The sequence below is a fragment of the Corvus hawaiiensis genome, chromosome 23 (genome assembly GCF_020740725.1).
Source record: "Corvus hawaiiensis isolate bCorHaw1 chromosome 23, bCorHaw1.pri.cur, whole genome shotgun sequence".
NCBI lineage: Eukaryota > Metazoa > Chordata > Aves > Passeriformes > Corvidae > Corvus > Corvus hawaiiensis.
The window spans coordinates 6,328,301-6,348,141 of record NC_063235.1 but is presented as its reverse complement, the minus strand read 5'-3'; the positions used below and the strand labels follow the sequence as shown (position 1 = coordinate 6,348,141).

The 19,841-nt window shown below is 50.4% G+C and overlaps 2 protein-coding genes and 3 non-coding genes across 8 annotated transcripts; all 5 read left to right on the top strand.

Moving 5' to 3' along the window:
• Positions 1-1,897: 1,897 nt before the first annotated feature.
• On the top strand, positions 1,898-15,629 carry PABPC4 (poly(A) binding protein cytoplasmic 4). Of its 4 annotated transcripts, XM_048326826.1 has the most exons (16): positions 1,898-1,991; positions 2,265-2,853; positions 8,366-8,559; positions 8,948-9,063; positions 9,527-9,666; positions 9,838-9,932; positions 10,524-10,661; positions 11,247-11,342; positions 11,793-12,065; positions 12,281-12,368; positions 12,621-12,737; positions 13,274-13,401; positions 13,970-14,063; positions 14,157-14,287; positions 14,361-14,460; positions 15,279-15,629. In XM_048326826.1, the coding sequence occupies exons 2-15, from the start codon at positions 2,661-2,663 to the stop codon at positions 14,445-14,447; spliced, it is 1,890 nt and encodes a 629-aa protein (XP_048182783.1). In that variant the 5' UTR covers positions 1,898-1,991; positions 2,265-2,660; the 3' UTR covers positions 14,448-14,460; positions 15,279-15,629. The 4 variants fall into 4 exon arrangements, with proteins under 4 accessions (XP_048182783.1, XP_048182786.1, XP_048182784.1 ...); XM_048326827.1 differs by lacking the exons at positions 1,898-1,991; positions 2,265-2,853 and adding an exon at positions 7,067-7,221; XM_048326828.1 differs by lacking the exons at positions 1,898-1,991; positions 2,265-2,853 and adding an exon at positions 7,267-7,612.
• On the top strand, positions 10,955-11,090 carry LOC125337558. Its single transcript, XR_007208091.1, has one exon. It is a non-coding gene; the product is annotated as a small nucleolar RNA SNORA55 (small nucleolar RNA).
• Positions 11,587-11,714, top strand: LOC125337557. Its single transcript, XR_007208090.1, has one exon. It is a non-coding gene; the product is annotated as a small nucleolar RNA SNORA55 (small nucleolar RNA).
• LOC125337556 lies at positions 12,861-12,993 on the top strand. The gene has a single exon (XR_007208089.1). It is a non-coding gene; the product is annotated as a small nucleolar RNA SNORA55 (small nucleolar RNA).
• A 635-nt stretch (positions 15,630-16,264) lies between the features above and the next one.
• On the top strand, positions 16,265-19,341 carry PPIE (peptidylprolyl isomerase E). Its single transcript, XM_048326843.1, has 10 exons — positions 16,265-16,342; positions 16,416-16,514; positions 16,636-16,679; positions 17,224-17,250; positions 17,424-17,505; positions 17,626-17,726; positions 17,845-17,968; positions 18,051-18,236; positions 18,768-18,910; positions 19,005-19,341. The coding sequence occupies exons 1-10, from the start codon at positions 16,312-16,314 to the stop codon at positions 19,071-19,073; spliced, it is 906 nt and encodes a 301-aa protein (XP_048182800.1). The 5' UTR covers positions 16,265-16,311; the 3' UTR covers positions 19,074-19,341.
• The last annotated feature ends 500 nt before the right edge of the window (positions 19,342-19,841 follow it).

Below are 19,841 nucleotides of genomic sequence, written 5' to 3'. Positions count from 1 at the left end.
TACCTCCAGCCCATCAGGCCGTGTCGGGAGTGAAAAGGATAGAGGAGGACACAGCACGTGTGGCTGTCTGCACGGAGTCCCCTGGGAGGGAGCACAAATGTCACTAAATATGCTTCAAATCAAAGCCGTTCGCAGCGTAGCCACAGCGGCTGCTGCAGCCCAAGGGTGTTCTGTGTGGAAACACGCTCTTCGAGCTGGGCTGTGTTTTGACTTCAGCCGTCAAAGCAGGAGCTGAACACTTCCACAGCGAGATGCCTGTGTCAGTCCACGGTTTCCCAGCGGAGGAGGTGCCAGCTGTGAAGGACCAAGCACAAAACGGTGGCAGGCGTGACCCCACCAGTGCGGCCTCCCAGCACCGGCAGCTGTTGGGAGAATGATGAGACCAGGAGGAGGATGATTTGTGCCATTTGTGTTTTTCAAGACAGAAAATACTGCAAATCGTTACAACTTGCTTTGCTATTTTTACCTTTATTCTGCTACTCTTGATTATTCCACTGTAACGAAGGGGTAGATACCATATCCCATTTTTATGATAACACTGCACCCCGCTTTTAAAGCAAATTAAAGGCAATTTAACGTAGGATTGAAAAGCCACAATGCCCAGCTCACCAGCCTCTACAGACTATCTTAGTCCCCCTTAGCAGGCCATCCGTGGAGCCTGAAGGTCACTGATGAATCACTGAATCCTGCACTGCCGTGTCCTCACGCTCTGCTGAAGATGCTGGAAATAGATAATTACGGGTCTCCCTGGAGCTGATCTCGTGAGCGTGAAGCCATGGGACAGCAGCAGAGGGGGGTGAATCCCTCTCCCATCCCAGCAGCTTTCTGCTGCATTCGGAGTCATTCAAGCCTCACCCTGGGACTGACAGCTCGCTTCCATGGAGAGACATCAGGACCCTTGGTCCTGCTCCAGGGCAGCCCATGATGGGAGCTGGCACAGCGCCGGGGCTGCTGCAGGAACTTGTGCTTATTTGAGGAAAAATTATGCTCTGAAGAGGAGGAGGTTGTGGGAACAGCTCCAGCTCCAGCCGCTCCTCATCCCACTGCCAGCGACACCTCCAAAACCAGAGCGTGGAGCAGGGAGGAAAATGATCCCAGAGGAATTGTTTGATCCCCTGGTGCACTCCTCTGCTCGACCAGCTCCTTGCCCTCGTCCCAGCCCCATGGCCCCTCTCTCCCCAAGAGGCTTCCCTGGGGTTTTTGTGTTTTATGGTGGGGCTGAGCTGCCCCGTGAGACGTCCACACATGGGAGGATGGGGTGGGAGGGAAAACAACCCCAAAAACCCTTCTGGGGGGGGGGTGTTGCTGTGGATCCATCTCTCTGCCAGCTGCCCACAGGGGATTGTTTGTTCCTAAATCGGTCTAAATGTTGAGGTGAAACTTGTGTTTTAATTTACGGCTGCTGCTCCTCGCTGGGGGCCACTGAACACGCTGGCACCATCCTCTGACACCCCTTGGAGATATTTTCCGGATTGATGGGATCCCCTCTCAGCCTTCCCTTCTCCAGACCGACCAGGCCCAGCTCCCACAGTCTCTCCTCATCAGGGCGATGCTCCAGACCCCAAATCACCTTCGTGGCCTCCGCTGGACCCCCTCCAGCAGCTCCTCACCTTCACAGTCCTGAGGGCAAGCGGGCACCGCTAACAATTAATTAAAACACCTGAAAAAAAAAAAAAAAAAAAAAAAATCAATCCGGGAAGCGACATCATTTCCAACAACGTTAAACTTTAACAATCCCAGCACGGGCCGTTCTCCTGTGGCGGCCCCGAAATGGCGGGAGCCGGGGGGGGGGGGGGGGGGGAAACTCCCCGCGGTCCTCCCGCCCGCTGGGGGGCGCTGCGTGCGGCGCGGCGCGCTCCGGGCCGGGCCCGGCCGCCTCCTCTCGGCGGCACCGCGGCCCACTCGCGCCGCCGCGGCGGCTATAAAGGGCCGCCCGCCGCCGCCGCCGCCCCCCGAAAACGCCGCCCTTCCGCCCGTCGCGGCCGCACCGCGTGAGTCGGGGTCGGGTCCGGCGCCGCCGACCCCGCCGCGGGGCAGGGAGGGCTGAGGAAGAGCGCGGGGGCGCCGGGCGAGCGCGGCGGCGGCCGCTCCGTGGCTGCCCGGCCGCCCTCAGGCCGCCGCGTGCGGGCTGTCGCGCCGCCACAGCCGCTCTGGTTTATTTATAATGCTTTTAGGCTGCCTAGCTGAGCTAATTTAAAAGGAAGTAGTTGTATTAATGCGGGTTAGAGCTTTATTTGTTTTTATTTTTGTTTTTATTTCCTCAGAAGATCAACGGGCCGCCGCTCTGCAGAATCTGGGCTAAATCGAAGGAAAAAAAAAAAAATAAGAGACGTGGGGTTTGGGAGGTTTTTGCCTCAAAGCGCTCGGGAGCCGGCGTATGAATTTTGGCGTCGTATCCGATCGCTGCTCTCCAGGAGGCGTAACTTTGGGGTGTTTTTTGCTGATTTTTCAAGCTCGCACGACCCTCTCAGCTGCTCTGTGTCCTGGTGCCCCCCTTCCCACCGCCCCCCCCCCCCCCCCCAAGCTTCTGCAGGCCGCAGCTTAGGCTTTAATTAAGAGTTTGAGTGTTCCCCCAAGATTAATATTTATAAGAAGCTTGACTTGAAACCCCCAAGTGTAAAACCCCGTGGTCCCCAGTGGTTGAGAGCGCCGAGGGGAAGATGAACACGGCCGCCAGCAGCTACCCCATGGCCTCGCTGTACGTGGGGGACCTGCACCCCGATATCACCGAGGCCATGCTCTATGAGAAGTTCAGCCCCGCCGGGCCCGTGCTGTCCATTCGGGTCTGCAGGGATATGATCACCCGCCGCTCCCTGGGCTACGCCTACGTCAACTTCCAGCAGCCAGCAGATGGTGAGTGACAATTCCAACCACATCCATGGCTTTTTTTTATCTCTCCCCCCCTCATTTTTTCCCCACTAATTCACGTGTTGCCATGTAGCTGCCTACCACAGTGTTACAGGGTGAGTCGTCCCTTTCTAGTGGTTGCAACGGGAGTGTTTTTTGCTGCTTGGTGTCTACGAAATGCTCTGTAAAGGCACATCTTGGTAACATCTCTTTTAGACGGGCCTGTTTCTCTCGCTGATTCCGAATTTTGGAGGTTTGTGTTTGTTCCTCGCGTAAGAAAATAATCCCTGGTGTGTTTCCCTTCGTGCTGGGGTCGTTTGGGGTTGTCTCTGTGGGGATTTGTGCAGCCAGCCCTAGCAGAGAAAGTTCAGAGCAGTCAGCTCTGGTTGAGTGCTCAGTTCAATGACTGATCCTGTGGCTGCTCCACGCACTCCCTGTTCAATAAATTTAATATCTGCTGTGTTTGTGCTAGCAGCTGGACGTGCCTCCCAGTTTGGGAAGTGGTGTTCTTGCTCTAAAGTGAAATAAAATGCTTTGTTGGATGTGTGGAAAGCCAGGCTGTCTCCTGTGCCGATGCCACATTGCTTTGCTCTTGCCAGACTCTCTTTTTTTCACACTTTGTTTCCTGCTCAAAGCCAGGTGTTCCAGAGCTGAAGCAGCAGGTGAAAGATGGGACAGGAGAGGTCATTTTGGAACATGTCTCTTCTGGAAGGAAAATGGGTCAGCGTTTTCTGCCCCGGTTTTCAGAGCTTTGCCTGCTGACTGCTGCAAGTTTATTGCTCCGTGCTGGGGTTTAACAGCATCTCTATGTGATAGAGGCATCCAAGTAGAGATGAGAGTGAGCTTTTCCCCTTGAATTCAGAATCAGTTTACAGCAGCTTTCCTGTAGCTTGTAGTAGGTTTTCCTGCTTTATGTTTTTGCAGAGCTTCCATCTTCTCCCAGGGCAGTTCCTTCTGATGTCCTTCCCTTGGACTGATCTGATTGGGCACTTTTGATCCTTTCTCTTGTCATGCTGATTAAAAGCTGACTTGCACCCCACTGCATAATATCTCATCCATGGCACTCTCAAAAAAGCTTTTTTTTTGCAGTATATTTGTGTTTTAAAGCTTCTCAGTGAGAAGGAAAGAACCTGAGAGCCTGTATTTGTGGTCCCATCCTGCTCTGATGAACCTGTCTGCCCTGACTGCCCTTAAAACACCACCTTGGTACATTTATGTGCTGGACAAAGTTATCCCAGCCCACCTGCCTTCCCTAGGCTCTGATCTCATTTTGCAGGATCAGAGAAATAAAAACAAGCAGCAGAAACAAAGCCAGGAAGGAGCTCTGAGCTCGGGTTGGATGAATCCTGGGGAGATGGGGTGCAGAAGTGTAGATAAACGTTCTCTCAAAGCAGAGAAGAGTGCTGATGTCAGAAGGGATCTGTGGCTTGGTCCCATGTGCTTTAGCAGAAACATTCTGCACCTCATACAAATGGGGGCCTTCCCAATAGATTCCAAGGTAATCTTTTATGGTTAAAAAAAAAAAATAGGCAGGAATTTAGGGGGAGGTTGCACCATTCTGGGCTGCTGGGGAGGCAGCAGACATTTTAGGAAGCTCCTGGACTTGAAGTGATACTTGGACCAAGTCGGTGGTGTCTTGTTACTGGTAGGTCTTAGAAGGTCAAGTGGTTTAAACCTAAATATTGAGTGGTTACTGGGCCACAGAGGAATAGTCAGACTCCTCCTGCCCTCATGAAGAGATGAGAATTTCTGAATTTCTCCTGTCAAACTGCAGCATTTGTTACTCTGCATAAATAAAAAACCCAGCTGCTGGTACTCCTTGTAATGCAGCAGGACATGGATAGATAATTTGGAAGAAGGTTGTGGTCTCTCCAAAACAAACTTGACTACGAAGAAGATGATTTTCAGTGTAAAATGCAGAAATTTGGACTGTTTTCAAGGAAATTTGGACTGCATGAGGCTTCCTGAGAGGAGGAGGAGGGATCTTTGTTTTCTTCCAGGAATGCATAATCAGAAATGCACTTGGGCTTCATCCCACTAAATCTGTGAAAAGCTGAGGGGAGCACTGCAGGAATCTGGTTGGATTTATGGTTGAGAGCAGGTGCTCCCGAAGTACCACTTAACAGTAATCAGGAGGTTTTGTGCTCTGCAAACTTGCTGTGGACACACCGTATGTTTGAACTGGTAGTAGGTGTTAAAAAGGTTGATAAATGATAGTTTGCACTTCCCCAGCACCTTTTGTGGAAGGGTGAGTTCTTTGTAAATGTGAAGAAAGCAACGATTTAACTTTTTTTTTTTTTGTGTTCTAAAGTAGCACTCTGTCCTTGTGTCCACAGAGCAAATCAAGCAGCCAGAACTCTTCCCCATTTCAGGGTCACGAGGAGCTCACACTGCCACATCCTGAGCATGCTCTGCACTTCCAGGTTCCCGTGTCCAAACTGGGTCAAAGCTTGTGGGTTTTTTTGTGTTTTTGTAGCTGCTGGAGTGATGCAGGACAGGCATTGTCTAGCTGGCAGTGGTCTGCTGCAGAGAGGTTATTTTTAGGGAAAATGAGCTCTGCTGGTTTTGATTGCAGCTCCTTGCTGGAGTAACCAGGGAATGCTGAATGCTGAGCCTGTCATCCTGTGATAGTCAGGGTAAGGAAACACTTCAAAGTTCTGGCTAGTTCAGGCTCAGCTGTGGCTGTGTTAATATTTATTCTTCCTGACTGTGAAGAAGGGAAAGAAAGCAAACTCAACAAATAAGCTGAATTCCTCTTTTCATGTGTTCCATGCAATTTAATTCCAAACATTGACAGTCACGAAGTGACAACTCAAGTAACGAAGCAGAGAAGCTTCAGTTTGGCTGCAGAGATAAGATGTTCTGAAAGTGTAGGAAAAACAGAATGTTTCCCAGGCTAAGGAGGATCCCAGGGCTGGGAATAGATTCGTGTTTCTGTAGAAGAGTGTAGATAAACTTGTTTTTTCTCCTCCTTGAAGGCAGAGGAGCTGTGCAAGGTAAATTGTGGAGGTAAAAGGGAGGAGTTGGTACCTTTTTCGTTGCAGCAGGATTTGGTTGTAACTTCAGTGATTGAGGAATCGAAGCCTGTTGTATGTGCAACCATCTCTTTTTAAAAAAGAAGTGGTTACATTTGCCTCCTGTGCTTTCCTTGTCAGGACTTTTTTTCTCAGTGGCCTAAGTGAGAGCCTGGAGGTTTGGGGAGAATAAAACTCCTTGTGTGGAGTTTCTTCTTGGGTGAATCTTGGGGTGTGAGATTGGTTCTCTGTCTTCACAGCCACTAATTCCAGCATTGTGTTAGCTCTGCATCAGGGAGCCTGTAAGGGATTTTAATTGCTCTTGAGGCAAACTGCAGTGAGTGTTCAGGTGCTCTCCCTGTCCAGAAGGCCATGGAAAGGGAATGAAAAGGAAGCCTGAAAGGGGCTGTGAGTGTGTTCAGTGTTCTGTATGAGCTGCAGTTTGAGTCTGCTGGAAGGATGACAGGAACCAGTGGGAGAGAAACAGATACAGGAACTGAAATGGCTGAAGCTTTGTGGCTTAAATAGAAGAAAACGAGAAGGTGTTTGCTCAGATTAAGGAAATGAATCAGATGTGCTTGGTGTGAGTCATTCACAGAACTCTTGCAGATCCCTTACAGGTTTTCTGAGGTCCTGGCGGAGTGGGATTGCATTTCCACCTGTGGGTGTGGCACGCATCCCTCAGGGAATCCATGTAGGGCTTTCACTGCTCACCAGAAGTGTCTGGGTGAATTCCAAGCCCGGCGTAATAATAGAGTGGAACAGTAGCAACCTGTTGAAAGAGCGGTGCAATAGTATCTGCTTGGGGAGCTGGTAAGAACCGGGAGGAACTTCTTAACTGCTCTGGATCTGGGTGGTGGCTGCGGAGCTTTCACAGCTCCCCCTGCTTACACGCCACTGCTTCATCTGCTCCTCACCTTCCAGCAGGTCCTGCTGCAAATGGTATTATCCACCCAGTTTGTGCCCTTGCCAGCACATGCTTCTGCAGGACCTCTGCCTGCTATAAATAAACACTGCCAAATTTGACAAGCTGCACCGGGTCGCCTGCTGAGCTGCCTACTAGGAAAGGACTGCAGGAAGAACCTGGGCTGCATGGACTTGGAGCAGCAGCTGAGGAATCATTTTAGCCTGGCACTTAATTGCATTTAACACCTTTGTCTAAACAGAGCTGTTGGAGTCCTTAAATTATTTTTTTTTTCAAGCAGAGCTTGTTTCCAACTGGATTTATGTGTGGGGAAAACAGCAATGGTACCACTTCAATTTAAAAAGCAGCAAGAACAACAACAACACCAAAAAACGTTTCAAAGCACATGAAAAATCCGGAGAAACTTCCATGAAGTAATAGAAGCTGGCATTGGGGGTAGGGAGTGCTGACTTTGGTAGGCAATATTCCACTGGACTTCCTAGAGATGGTTTTGGGACATGCTGAGTGGTTACTCAGGCTGCATGAGCCAAGTCACGTGCAAGGTGTTCAGATTGGTCTTTTCCTTGAATTTTCTGCTCCTTAAATCTAATCAGCAAATACCACAGGGCGAAGGCGGCCTGGGAGAACTGAGCCAAACAAATTCAGAAAGCTTGGGCTCTGCCCTGTTAATTTCCCTTGATTTTAATGCATGTCTTCCCATCTCTTTGCCTGCTCCATGCTGGGAATTAACAATCTTTCTTTCTTCTCTGCTCGCTCCATGCTGGGAGTGTTTTCTGGCACGGAACAGTGCAAGCATCTCAATTTTATGAACAAGATCCTGATGTGTGTATGTAATGATCCTTTTAATACACCAGTAGGCAGCAGAAATAGCCTCGTGGAGGGGGGGTTTCAGTGCAGGTTAGAATGACAGTGCTGGCGTTGGAGAGTTTAGATAAACACTTCCCTGCTAATCAGATGGGGTGTACCGACTTTTTTCAACCCCCCCAGAATTTTCTCAGCTCTCTTGTCACCTTCAGCTTGAGCAACTTGGGAATCATTTTTTTGGCCACATAAGTTCTGTAGAGGCTGACTCATGTCCTCACAGCCAGCCATGTGTTTGTGCACATTTTCCCTGACCTGACAGGGAGATGATCCTTCTCTCTGAATAGAAATGAGGATGGGGAGATGGGAGCTTCATGAAAAGCAAAACAGCCACACAGTCACTTTTGTTACTTCTTTTTTTTTTTTTTTTTAAATCAGGGTTTCCTGGTTTTCCTTTCCTTCTTTAGGTGGAGCAATTTACCTTCATAATAATTCAGAATATAGCTAATAAACCCCAGGCATTTTGATATCCATTTTGCTGTGGTGGTTAATGTATTGCTATAATGGAAATTTAAAGGCTGTGAAACCTTTTATATACTTAGTGACTGTGCTGCAAAGACCTCCCTTGAAACATTGAGTTAGAAGTCATTGATCACCTCTGATAACACCCCAAATGCCTCCATGAGCTGAGTAAAATTCAGAAAAAACGATCACCCACCCACTGGAAACCTTTATTTTTTAACCAACCACAGAAATCTCTTCTTGGCTTCTCTTGCAGCTGAGCGAGCTCTCGATACCATGAATTTTGATGTGATCAAAGGGAAACCCATTCGCATCATGTGGTCTCAGAGGGACCCTTCCCTGAGGAAGTCAGGGGTTGGGAATGTCTTCATCAAGAACCTGGACAAATCCATTGATAACAAGGCACTTTATGACACATTCTCGGCGTTTGGAAACATTTTGTCCTGCAAGGTGAGATGTGGTTCCATTGTCCAGTTCTTTTATGGTGGGGACGTGATGGGAGATTTGAGTGTAGGAGTGACAAAGTGTAAGGAGCAGAATCACAGAATATTCTGAATCGGAAGGGACCCACAAGGCCCATCAAGCCCAGCTCTTTAAATGCACGGTGCCTACAGAGATTGAACCCGTCACCTCGGTGTTCAGACAGAATCTCTGAAAGGCACAGTTGACCAAAAGCTCAGGGATTGCTGAAATGACATCAGATTTGGCGGTGAAGTGCAGGAATCTGACGCTCAGGTTGTGTCTGCCTCGTGCTGACCCTTGGCAGCAACACATTTTCACCTGCTGGCCCGTGACGCAGGAGGAACGCTGACAGCTCGCTTTGCTCCCTCTCCTGCAGGTGGTGTGTGATGAGAATGGCTCTAAGGGCTACGCCTTTGTGCACTTTGAGACCCAGGATGCTGCAGATAGGGCCATCGAGAAGATGAACGGCATGCTGCTCAACGACCGCAAAGTGTGAGTGTCACAGCCGGCAGCAGCAGCGCTCACATGCTCCGGGATGCATCTCGGTATTAACAGGGACACACAAGGCACTGGTTCTCCTGGCCCAAGCCTTGGCCTGCTACCTCTCCACTCCAGGGCTGGTGAGTGACCCTGCCCAAGCCATGGCCTGCTACCCCTCCATTCCAGGACTGGTGGGTTTCCCTGACCGAGCCTTGATTTGCCACCTCTCTGTGAGCGGGCTGGGGTGGGTTCTATGTAGGAGGGCCAGTGGGAGTCCTTGGCCACCCACAGCACACAGGTGATTTTTCTGGTTGGTCTGTGGCCTGTTCGTTGTCTTCTGCTGTCACCTTTTCTTGTCCCCATTCCCAGCTCCTACTACACACTCATTTTTTTGCCTTGCCGCAAGTCACACATTGGTTTTTTTGCTCTGGAAACCGATCTGTTTATTGGGATTTTCATTTTTTTTATCTTACAGATTTGTTGGGAGATTCAAGTCTCGTAAAGAGAGGGAGGCCGAGCTGGGAGCCAAGGCGAAGGAATTCACCAATGTCTATATTAAAAACTTCGGGGATGACATGGATGATGAAAGACTGAAGGAGCTCTTTGGCAAATATGGTAAATGCAGAAATGTTTTTATTGAGGCTGTGAATTTCATGAAATGTGGTACTTTGAGTGCTGCTACTGTGCAGTCTCTGCCTGGGTCACTTTGAGGCTGAGGCTATTAAATGGAAATTAATAATCTTGAGATACATTTGATATTTTACTAACCCTTTGCCTTGGTAACAGGTAAAACGCTGAGTGTTAAAGTGATGACAGATCCCACTGGAAAATCCAAAGGCTTTGGCTTTGTAAGCTTTGAAAAGCATGAAGAGGCCAACAAGGTAGGACCAACTTCTGTGTTGCTTGGATAACTTCAGAGAAGAAAAACTTGGTTTATCTTGGGAGCCTGTTTCTGAAATGGAAGAAAATTCTGCCTCGGGCATGACCTCTTCTAGATGTGGGAACTTGGAAACCTTTTGCACCTTAATAGCTTGACATTCAAGGGTGACTTGGCATTCCTCCAGTTTCCTGGATCCACACAGAGTGCAGTGGTATAATCAAGAATGTTAATTGCTGAAGAAATACTACAGTGCAGGGCTGAAGGAGGAGGAGGGCACCTAGAATGACAACATTGCTTAAAAATGGTATTTTCTAAGCAGAATGCTTGTTAAAATATAGTTTTAATTACAAGAAAAGGTGGGGATAAATTTCCAAGTTAGTTCAGCACTCTGTGGTGTGTCAGCTTGATCTGTCTGATAACTTCAGCTTGTCTTTAATGAGCCTGTTAACAGGAGCAGTGCAAAGGTAACGTGCAAACTCTGGTTTATGGACAGGCAGGGACACAACGTCAGCTCTGGGCACTCCTGTTCTGACAGGATCAGGGGCTGCCTTGCTGCAGCAGCTGAGAGTTTCTTTTGGAACCCTCTGTGCAGGCAGTGGAAGAAATGAATGGGAAGGACATCAATGGGAAAATGCTGTTTGTGGGCAGAGCACAGAAGAAGGCTGAGCGCCAGGCAGAGCTGAAGAGGAGGTTTGAACAGCTAAAACAGGAGAGACTCAGCCGGTACCAGGTGAATAATCTGTTCCTTTTCTCAACTTAAGCATCGTGTCTGGCCTGTTGAAGGAGTTGCCAGAGTAGTCATTGTCCTGTGACACATCCTGGGTTAAAACACAGAGGGGTCTCTGTGGTATTTGGTGGCAGAGGGGGCATCAGGGCTTAGTCTTGGCACTGAAAGTGTTTAGGAGGAACAGGCATGAAGTCTCCTTGACTTTCAAATGGGGATCCCTGGAGGGATGGGAAGAGACAGCACAAATCTGCACCGCTCTCTGTAATTTATGGCAGAACTGGGTCGTGTCAGAGGTGGCATCTGAAACTCCCCCACTCCCTGAGCTGCAGTGCTGGACTGGGGACATGTGATGATGCCACAGGAAGGCAGAGGAAATCCAGACAAGCTCCCTTTCACCACAGTGGGACTTGTCTCTACGCCTTTGCAACATTTATCACCTTCAGCTTTGGGTGGTGTGGAAGGAACATGATGCTAAATTAAGAGTTTTCAGATAAATTAACAGCTCTGGCAGATGGGTAACAGTTGATGTGCTTAAGATTTTGGGTTTTTTTTAATGTTATGAATGTCATGCTGTTCTCTCCCTTCCAGGGTGTTAACCTGTACATTAAAAACCTAGATGACACTATAGATGATGAAAAACTGAGGAAGGAGTTCTCACCTTTTGGGTCAATAACGAGTGCCAAGGTAATGTGGGGTTTGGGGGTTATTTGGATTTTAAAGCCTGAAGAAAGGACCTTTTGTCTACCATGGCATTAAAGGGCTCTTCTTAACCTGTGGTAATTGGGATTCTGAAAACACCTGGCTTAGTAAATAGTGGGATTGTACTGAAAACTTCATTCCTTTACCCAAAGGGGAGGCAGGAAGTGGCAAACATGCTTGTTTGAGGTGATGAGCATGAAATGGCACTTTCCTGTGTGCATTTAGAACTGCACCAAATCTTTCCCATTCCTTACTGTGCGGTGTGGGCCTGGGGACACATGGTGCTGACAGCAACGCAGAGCAAATCCAGACAGGTGACTCTTCGTGAGAACCTGTCTCTACACCTCTGCAACAAGTTATGTCCTGCCTAAAATTTTAAAATCCACAGATTCTTAGGCTCAGTTGTACTCCATTAGCAATTCATCTTTACTGCAGGTGATGCTGGAAGATGGACGGAGCAAAGGGTTTGGCTTTGTCTGCTTTTCCTCTCCAGAGGAGGCCACCAAAGCTGTGACAGAGATGAACGGGCGCATCGTGGGCTCCAAGCCCCTCTATGTGGCACTGGCACAGAGGAAGGAGGAGAGGAAGGCCCATCTCACCAACCAGTACATGCAGCGCATCGCTGGCATGAGGGCCTTGCCTGCCAACACCATCATCAACCAGTTCCAGCCTGCTGCTGGCGGGTATTTCATGCCTGCTGTGCCCCAGGTGAGCTGCTGTGGGGTTTTTAACCTGTCTGGGTTCAGCTGTGTTCATCTCACTGAGCCTTTCTTATGCCTGTAAGCAAACAGCTCTTGTGGAGGTTATTCTGTGACTTGCCAGCTGCCTGTTCTCTTAATCTGACTTGAGTGTTGGGTCATGTTGTGAACAACGTTTGTGATGCACTTGGATGTTGCCTCTGAGCTTATCTGATCTTCCTCCAGGCTCAGAGCAGACCCACTTACTATGCACCCAACCAAATGACACAGATGAGACCCAACCCACGCTGGCAGCAAGGAGGAAGACCTCAAGGTGAGAATGCCAGAGGCTGTTTTGGTTGTAGAAGCCTTTGGGGGCTGCCCTTCCCAACAGGAACAATTAATGCTTTCCTTTGTGGGGACGGTCCTGTGCAGGGCCAGGAGCTGGACTCTGATCCTTGTGTGTCCCTTCCAACTCAGCATATTCTGTGATTCTCTGATTCTTCCCGTGCACAGCCCCTGTAGCTGAGTGTCCTGCCTTGCCAGCTGGTTCCCTTTTGAGATTTCCCCTCCTTCCATCCCTTAGGCTTCCAGGGGATGCCGAATGCCATGCGCCAGTCGGGGCCTCGGCCAGCCCTGCGCCACCTGGCCCCTGCCAACGCTCCGGCCTCCCGGGGCCTCCCAGCTGCTGCCCAGAGAGTTGGTAAGAAGGGGTCTCTTCCTGGGCTTTTCCCTTTCTCTGGGAGGGAGGAGGATGCTGTGGAGACTTGACTTCTACTCCCAGAGATGGTTGTCAGACCTTGGATGTCTGCAAAGAGCAGAGCCAGCACCTGCCTCTTTCCTATTCCTCGCTGTGCAGTGCAGGTCTGGGGGCACTTGGTGCTACAGCACAGCAGTGGAAATCCAGATGGGTTCTTTCCCACTGGTTTGGGACTCATCTCTACACCTCTGCAACACCACTCAGAAAGCTGTGTTAGCTTATGGCTTTTGCTTTCAGAGGAGAGCATCCAAATTCATTTTATTCCAGTGAGCAGCTAAAAAGAAACAAAGTGTGGCATCTGTGGTTTGGTTCTAGGGAGAACAGCCCCTCCCTGAAGTAGCCAGCTACACTTTGGAGAATGGTTTCTAAAGAAGTATCACCATGCAGAGCGTAGCTTGAATTCAGAATTAAACCCAGACATCCCAGCTTGTTTGCACGTTGCTGCAGGTGTTTGTCACTGTGTTCTCCTTCCTTTGCAGGTGTTGGCACAGCAGCACAGACTTTGGCTCCCCGTCCTCCTGTAGCTGCCCCTGCTCCCAGGGCTGTCCCTCCTTACAAATACGCCTCAAGTGTCCGCAGCCCACACCCAGGTGTCCAGCCTCTGCAGGTACCACCAGGGGCTGGGCAATCCCTGCAGTTTCACATGCAACTGAAGTATTTTTTATAAAAACTTCAAGCTACTTTTATGGCCCAGACAGTCCTAATTTGGAATTTACAAACCTGGCAGTTGTGCCTTTGCCAGGGGCACCCTGGTTGGTTTATCTGTCGTGTGCTCACAAGCCCTTTTGTAGCCAGACTTGCTGTAAGGATATTTTTCTTGCTTCTTTGTTCCTGTTTTGCAACCCTTTAAGTGTCTCTCCTCTTTGCTAAGTTCCCACTGGGGTATCACTGAAAGAAAGAACAACATCCACACCTGCCTTTTTTAACACCTCACGATGTCTGATCCGGTTTTTGTGAGATATTTACAGTGCCCCGTGTGACATTCCAGGGTTTTGAGCTCAGGATTTGCAGGGAGTGTTTGTGAACGAAGGGCACCTTACCTGCCCTTTTCTGAAGCCTGAAGTGTGCTGTAGGCTCGACAGAGGTTGTGTTTTAGGAGGAAACATTTTAATATTGTCTAAATAGGAAGCAATCAGCCTCATACCTATTTCATAACCCTTGTCTGCCCTTTTCAGGCACCTCAGCCTGCAGTGCATGTGCAGGGCCAGGAGCCACTGACAGCCTCCATGCTGGCTGCTGCCCCTCCCCAGGAGCAGAAACAGATGCTGGGTGAGTAAAACCCCAGTGCTCACTGATCATTTTTCATCCCCTCAGGTTTCAAAGATCAAAACTCATCTGTCTGAACTCCTTTTTCTCCCTCAGGAGAACGTTTGTTCCCTCTGATCCAAGCTATGCACCCCAGCCTGGCGGGGAAGATCACGGGAATGCTGCTAGAGATTGACAACTCGGAGCTGCTGCACATGCTGGAATCTCCCGAGTCCCTCCGCTCCAAGGTGAGCTGCTGTGTTCCTTTTGTGTTGGGGGGTTCTGAGCAGGGAGAAGATCTCACTGGATTTGTCTCCCCAGGTGGAGGAGGCTGTGGCAGTGCTGCAGGCTCACCAAGCCAAGAAAGAAGCTGCCCAGAAAGTGGGAGTGGTTGCTGCTACCTCTTGAACCAGGATGACTGGTGAGTGTCTCAGTCCTCAGCTTCAGCGAAAAGCTTCCAGAATCAGCGAATAAAACACGGTTGTTAGTGAACAGTTCATGTGGGTCTGTGACCAGCACTTGTCTGATTATAGTCCACTCTTCAACAACAAAAAGCTCCTAATGTCGTTCCTGCCAGAAGAATCCTTACGTAGAACTTAAAGAATATTCTTTAGATCCCTTAAATAAACAGCAGAATGGTGCTGTTGAAGTCCCTGAAGTGTCCCTTGCAGCTGATGTGAAAAGGAAGGACAAAAACATGGGGATGAGTCTTGTGGAACTGCTGGTCTGGGAAACAGCCCTAAGGAGCTCTGGTGATTTTTAGGCTAAGCAGGCTCTTCATGCCCGTTCTTATCCTGGAAACCATCTGCCTTCAGGATGTATTAAATGTTGGGAACGTTTCACTGGATAGGTCTGTCCACGCAAGTGCTGTCACCTGTGTTTGGAGTTGTTGTGGGACAAGAAGGTTTTTGGTTATTGGAATGCCTCTCCCTGTGGTTAACGCTCCATTTCTCTGTGGGTTGTCTGGAATTGCCATCTCCAGTACTTCCTGTGGCGCTGTTGAGATCAGATGTCACGACTCAAGCCGGTGAAGAAGGATGAGGATTCTTATTTTATTCTTATTTTCACTGGCTGATTTAGCAAAGAATTTGAGTTTCTCGTGGATAATTACGATTTCTGATCATCTGACCACCACAAACAGCTTCTCTGTACCTTCCCAATTATTTCACATTCCTTATGGCTTGGAATGCTGGAATATTCCCTAGTCTGGAGCTGACCTGTCTCCCCTTTTTCCTTTAGGATACAAAGAAGCCAAATAGCCCCTTCCTAGACATCAGCTCAAGATGTTTGAAGATCCTTCACTGTCCTGCAGATCTCAAGGCCGTGCATTTTATCACATAGTTATATTGCATTTTGTAAATTAATCTCAAAGATCTTATTTAAAAAGCCAACTCTGAAGCTTGAGGTTTCCAAAACCAGAATCTGGGGGTTTGCAAGCTTTTCCTTGGCCAGAACAGAGCTGCCCCTTGTGTCTTCTAAAGAGGACGTTGAGGATTTTAGGCTGGAAGTATTTTTGTGAGTTTGTGTTTAATTGAACAATCCAGTTTGGAAAGTTTGGGAAACATTTATCAATAAAGGAATAAACTTGCACTGTGTTTGTCATCATTTCTCTCTGTTGGCTGAAGAAATGTGGCGTGGCTTTGTGAAATCAAACTGATGGGCAGTTATTGGGTGGTGAATACATTCACTTGGGATTTGAGTTACCCTGCTTGTTGATTTTGGATAATGAGTATTTTGAGGCAGCTGGGTTAAAATTATGCCTGGGGCAGTGTCTGAAGGGGGTGATGGCTGTAAGCAGTGATCTGAGAAGGGTTGGGGGAGGTATTTTCAAGTGGAGGGTACGAGGGTTTGGGCTCCCTTTCTGTCATGGGCTGTTCTCTGTTTCCATTTCTGCATTTTCAGCTGCATCTTTCATGGTCCTGCTGCTCTTTTCTACTCCGAAGGCGGCTGAGTTTCGGCACTGCCACTGCTAAATCCTTTGCGAACTTACTTCGGCTGTTCCTTTGGGATAAAAAAGCGTTCTTTAGGTAAACACAGAACCACGAGAAGACCTCCGCACTCACAGCTCCAACACCGTGCTCAGGCTGGAGCTGAACGCGCCTGTTCCACAGCGCCATCCGAGGCTCTGGAACGGGCTGCAGAAGGACGGGGGGGCTGCACCGGATTTCCTCGTCCCGGGAGCGGCCCCAGGAAGGCGCTGCCGGCCGGGGGCGGGGCGATGCCGCCGTTCCGGGGCGGGCCGGGCCGAGCCGTTCCGGGGCACCGGGGCGCGATGGCGGCCACCAAGCGGGTGCTGTACGTGGGTGAGTGGCGGGGCTGGGGGACCCCCGAGGGGCCGCCGGGGTGGCTGGCGGTGACCGCTGGCCGCCCCCGCAGGCGGGCTGGCCGAGGAGGTGGACGAGAAGGTTCTGCACGCCGCCTTCATCCCCTTCGGGGACATCACCGACATCCAGATCCCGCTGGACTACGAGACCGGTGCGTGCTCGGGGCGCTGCAGCCGCGCCGGGTGCGGCTTTGGGTGCGAGCGCTTTTCCCGGGATGGGATCCCCCCGGTGTGTCCGTGCTGGCCCTGACCCCCTCGCTTGCCTCCCTCCAGAGAAGCACCGGGGATTCGCCTTCGTGGAGTTTGAGCTGGCAGAGGTGAGGAACCAGCAGGTGCTTGAGCCTTTTGGGGGTTTGCTCGCCTTTGGGGTTTTGGGATGGATCCTTTTCCCGCTGGAGACAGTCCGTGGAATCGGGTGTGTGTTCCCCGGCACAGCATTAAGGTGTTCTGCTCCTCCAAATTCCCGCTTTTCCCATTTTGTTTTCCCGTTTCCAAAGCAAACTGCTCTCCTGCTGCCATCCCTGTGTGGGTTTCTTGGCTTCGTGGTCACCACGGGCTGTCACGTATTTGTCCTCCTATCACCTGTCCTGGGCTTGGTACACAAATCTCTCCTCCTCTCCCAAATGCTCATGGCAGCAATAAAAAGCATCTGAAATGGGGTTTTCTGGGTTGTTGGAAGATGAGACCCACATGGATGGGGTTTGGGTATGGCTTCTACGAAACCCATCAGTTTGTACATCCCTGGGATAGATGAGGTTTAGGAAAACCTGGCAGTCGTCTTTATAATGAGATGCTGGGACATGGCTATGCTGGGCCTTGAGAAGAAATGCCTATAATGATTTTATTTTGATTTTTTGGCAGGATGCAGCGGCAGCTATTGACAACATGGTATGGACCCTGTTCCCACTCCTGCTCTGTGTTCTAGGGGGATGTGTGGCTTTGTTGCCCTGGGTGCTGTGGGCTGTAGAGAGAACCCAAACCCCATTCTCTGAGCTCTGCAGGGCTTTGGGGTGGTTTTATACCTTTTGGTGGGCTTTGTCGTGCTTTTTTCCCCTCTGCAGAACGAGTCCGAGCTCTTTGGCAGGACAATCCGCGTGAACCTGGCCAAACCCATGCGGATTAAAGAAGGATCATCCAGGCCTGGTGAGTTGGGGCCTGGGAGGGGGAGAACATCCCTGGGGATGCTCAGAGCTCTGTGCATAAGCTGAGGTGTGGCCCTTCGGGTCAGTTCCTGAGCTCTGACCGTTCCCTTTGTGGCCACAGTCTGGTCAGATGACGAGTGGCTGAAGAAGTTTTCAGGGAAGACTTTGGAGGAGAACAAGGAGGAGGGAGGAGCAGAGGCCCCCAAAGCAGAAGCGCAGGAGGTAGGAAAAACAACTGGAGCCATCTGTATCCCCACTATCCCAAAGGATGGGACTGTAAGGCTGGAGGCAGAGCAGAGAAATGTCACCCCAACTTGCTTTTCTTTCTTTTCCTGCCCAGGATGAGCCTCCTGCCAAGAGATCCCGGGTCAACCCGCAGGTTTACATGGACATCAAGATCGGGAACAAACCTGCGGGGCGGCTGCGGATCCTGCTGCGCTCCGACGTGGTGCCCATGACCGCGGGTGAGGAGAAGGCTCAGCCTCCCGTCCTGGTGACCCCCGGGGTGGCACAGCTCTCACCTCCCTCCCCTTTGCCCCCACACAGAGAATTTCCGCTGCCTCTGCACCCACGAGAAAGGATTTGGCTTCAAAGGCAGCAGCTTCCACCGCGTCATCCCGCAGTTCATGTGCCAGGCCGGAGACTTCACCAACCACAACGGCACCGGCGGCAAATCCATCTACGGGAAGAAGTTTGATGATGAAAACTTCATCCTCAAGCACACAGGGCCAGGTAAAGCCATCTCCAGGCAGGGGCTGGAGAGAAAATGGCTCAGCATCACCTAGGGGCCGCATTTGGGCTGGTTTGGCCGTGTTGATAGCAGCAGCCCTGAATTATAATTATAATTATTACAATCTGCATTGGCCAGATTCTTCTGCCACATTCAGACCCTCGTGTCTCATCGAGCAGAAATGCATCCTTCCCTCTCTGCCCACTTTATTTGCAGTATTACATAAAGGAAAAACAATTTCAAAGCTGCTTCTCCTGCTTGATTTTAAACGAGGAGTGTCACAGCACGACTGTGAAAAGCAGGAGCGAGCAAGCAGGTTTATCTCCTTACAAACAGCTTTGCAGCTAAAAATAGCTGAGCGTCTTTCACACTTGCAAGTGTTCCTCCCCATAATTGATTTCCAGTAGTTCCTGTGGATTTTGATACCCAGCAGCTCCCTTCGATCCAGCAGCGTTTTGCAGGACGTGGGAATGGGGCTGGGCTGATGCAGCAGCTGCTGTGCTGGGCCGTAACTCTGCACTCTCTGATCCCAGGGATGGTGTCCATGGCAAACTCCGGCCCAAACACCAACGGCTCCCAGTTCTTCATCACCTGTGACAAAACAGACTGGCTGGACGGGAAGCACGTGGTGTTCGGGGAGGTGACGGAGGGCATGGACGTGGTGCGGGAGATCGAGGTAGGTGAGGGCACTGGGGTGCTGGGGGCACACCCCATGTCCTTCCTGCCCTGAGGATTTAATGCCTGGAATTCCTGCTGCTCTTCTCTCCAAGGCTCAGGGCACCAAAGATGGGAAGCCAAAGCAGAAGGTGATCATCTCGGACTGCGGGGAGTGCCCGTGAGCTCGGCGCTTGGAGGGGCTGGATGGGGGGAGCCCGGCCAGGAGGGGCGGGGAACCAGCAGGGATGGGACACCCCAGGGACTGCCCAGCAGCGCCCATCCTGCAGCTTCCATGGGAATTGCCCTGCAAAGGTTGCTGTGGGCAGGATTTATCCTTCCCGGGATAAATCGCTTCCCAGCCTGCGCTGCTCGCCAGGCCGGGCTGGTCCTGCTGCCGTGTTCTGGAAAACAATTGATGTTTGGTAAAATTAAAAGCTAGTTTTAAAAATACTGAGGGCCTGGCTGCTGAATTCTCTCTGTGGGAGGCTGGTCTTTGAACAAAGATGGGTTTTATTTTGCACTTGCCCTCGTCTTCATTAATCCCGTGCCTAAATCCTGGCTCCAGGGGAAGGTACCTGTGCCAGGGGAAGAAGAGCAGAGCTGAATCTCTCGTGTTTGTTCCACAGCAGCATCTCGTGGAGGCGTTTTTGGCGCGTCCCTGGCCTTGTAGTGTCCTTTTCCAGCAGCAGAGGGAGGCAGGTCCCTGGCTGGCATCTCTCCTGCTGGGAAGCCTGGTCCAGCTCCATCCCCACCCCAGAGGGAGGGCGTTTCCTGGGATGCGTGAGCTGGTGAACACGGTCAGGACAAGGAACACCAGGGAATGAAGGAGCTCTTTGGGTGATGAGGAAGGAAAAAACCCGGAGTGATAAGGCTGAAGGAAAGGATTTCCAAACTCCAGGTTGCAGAGTGGGATAAACCACATGGATTTATGGTTCCTGTGGTGGGCAGCC

What these genes read in the sequence shown, in the direction of transcription:
- PABPC4 (XM_048326829.1), top strand. Translation starts at nt 2,661, where the DNA reads ATGAACACGGCCGCCAGCAGCTACCCCATGGCCTCGCTGTACGTGGGG. An exon ending in TCATGCCTGCTGTGCCCCAG is followed by an intron (nt 12,066 to 12,280) that starts GTGAGCTGCTGT and finishes ATCTTCCTCCAG; the next exon opens with GCTCAGAGCAGACCCACTTA. An exon ending in GCAAGGAGGAAGACCTCAAG is followed by an intron (nt 12,369 to 12,620) that starts GTGAGAATGCCA and finishes TCCATCCCTTAG; the next exon opens with GCTTCCAGGGGATGCCGAAT.
- PPIE (XM_048326843.1), top strand. Translation starts at nt 16,312, where the DNA reads ATGGCGGCCACCAAGCGGGTGCTGTACGTGG. An exon ending in AGAAGGATCATCCAGGCCTG is followed by an intron (nt 17,506 to 17,625) that starts GTGAGTTGGGGC and finishes TTGTGGCCACAG; the next exon opens with TCTGGTCAGATGACGAGTGG. An exon ending in CCTCAAGCACACAGGGCCAG is followed by an intron (nt 18,237 to 18,767) that starts GTAAAGCCATCT and finishes CTCTGATCCCAG; the next exon opens with GGATGGTGTCCATGGCAAAC.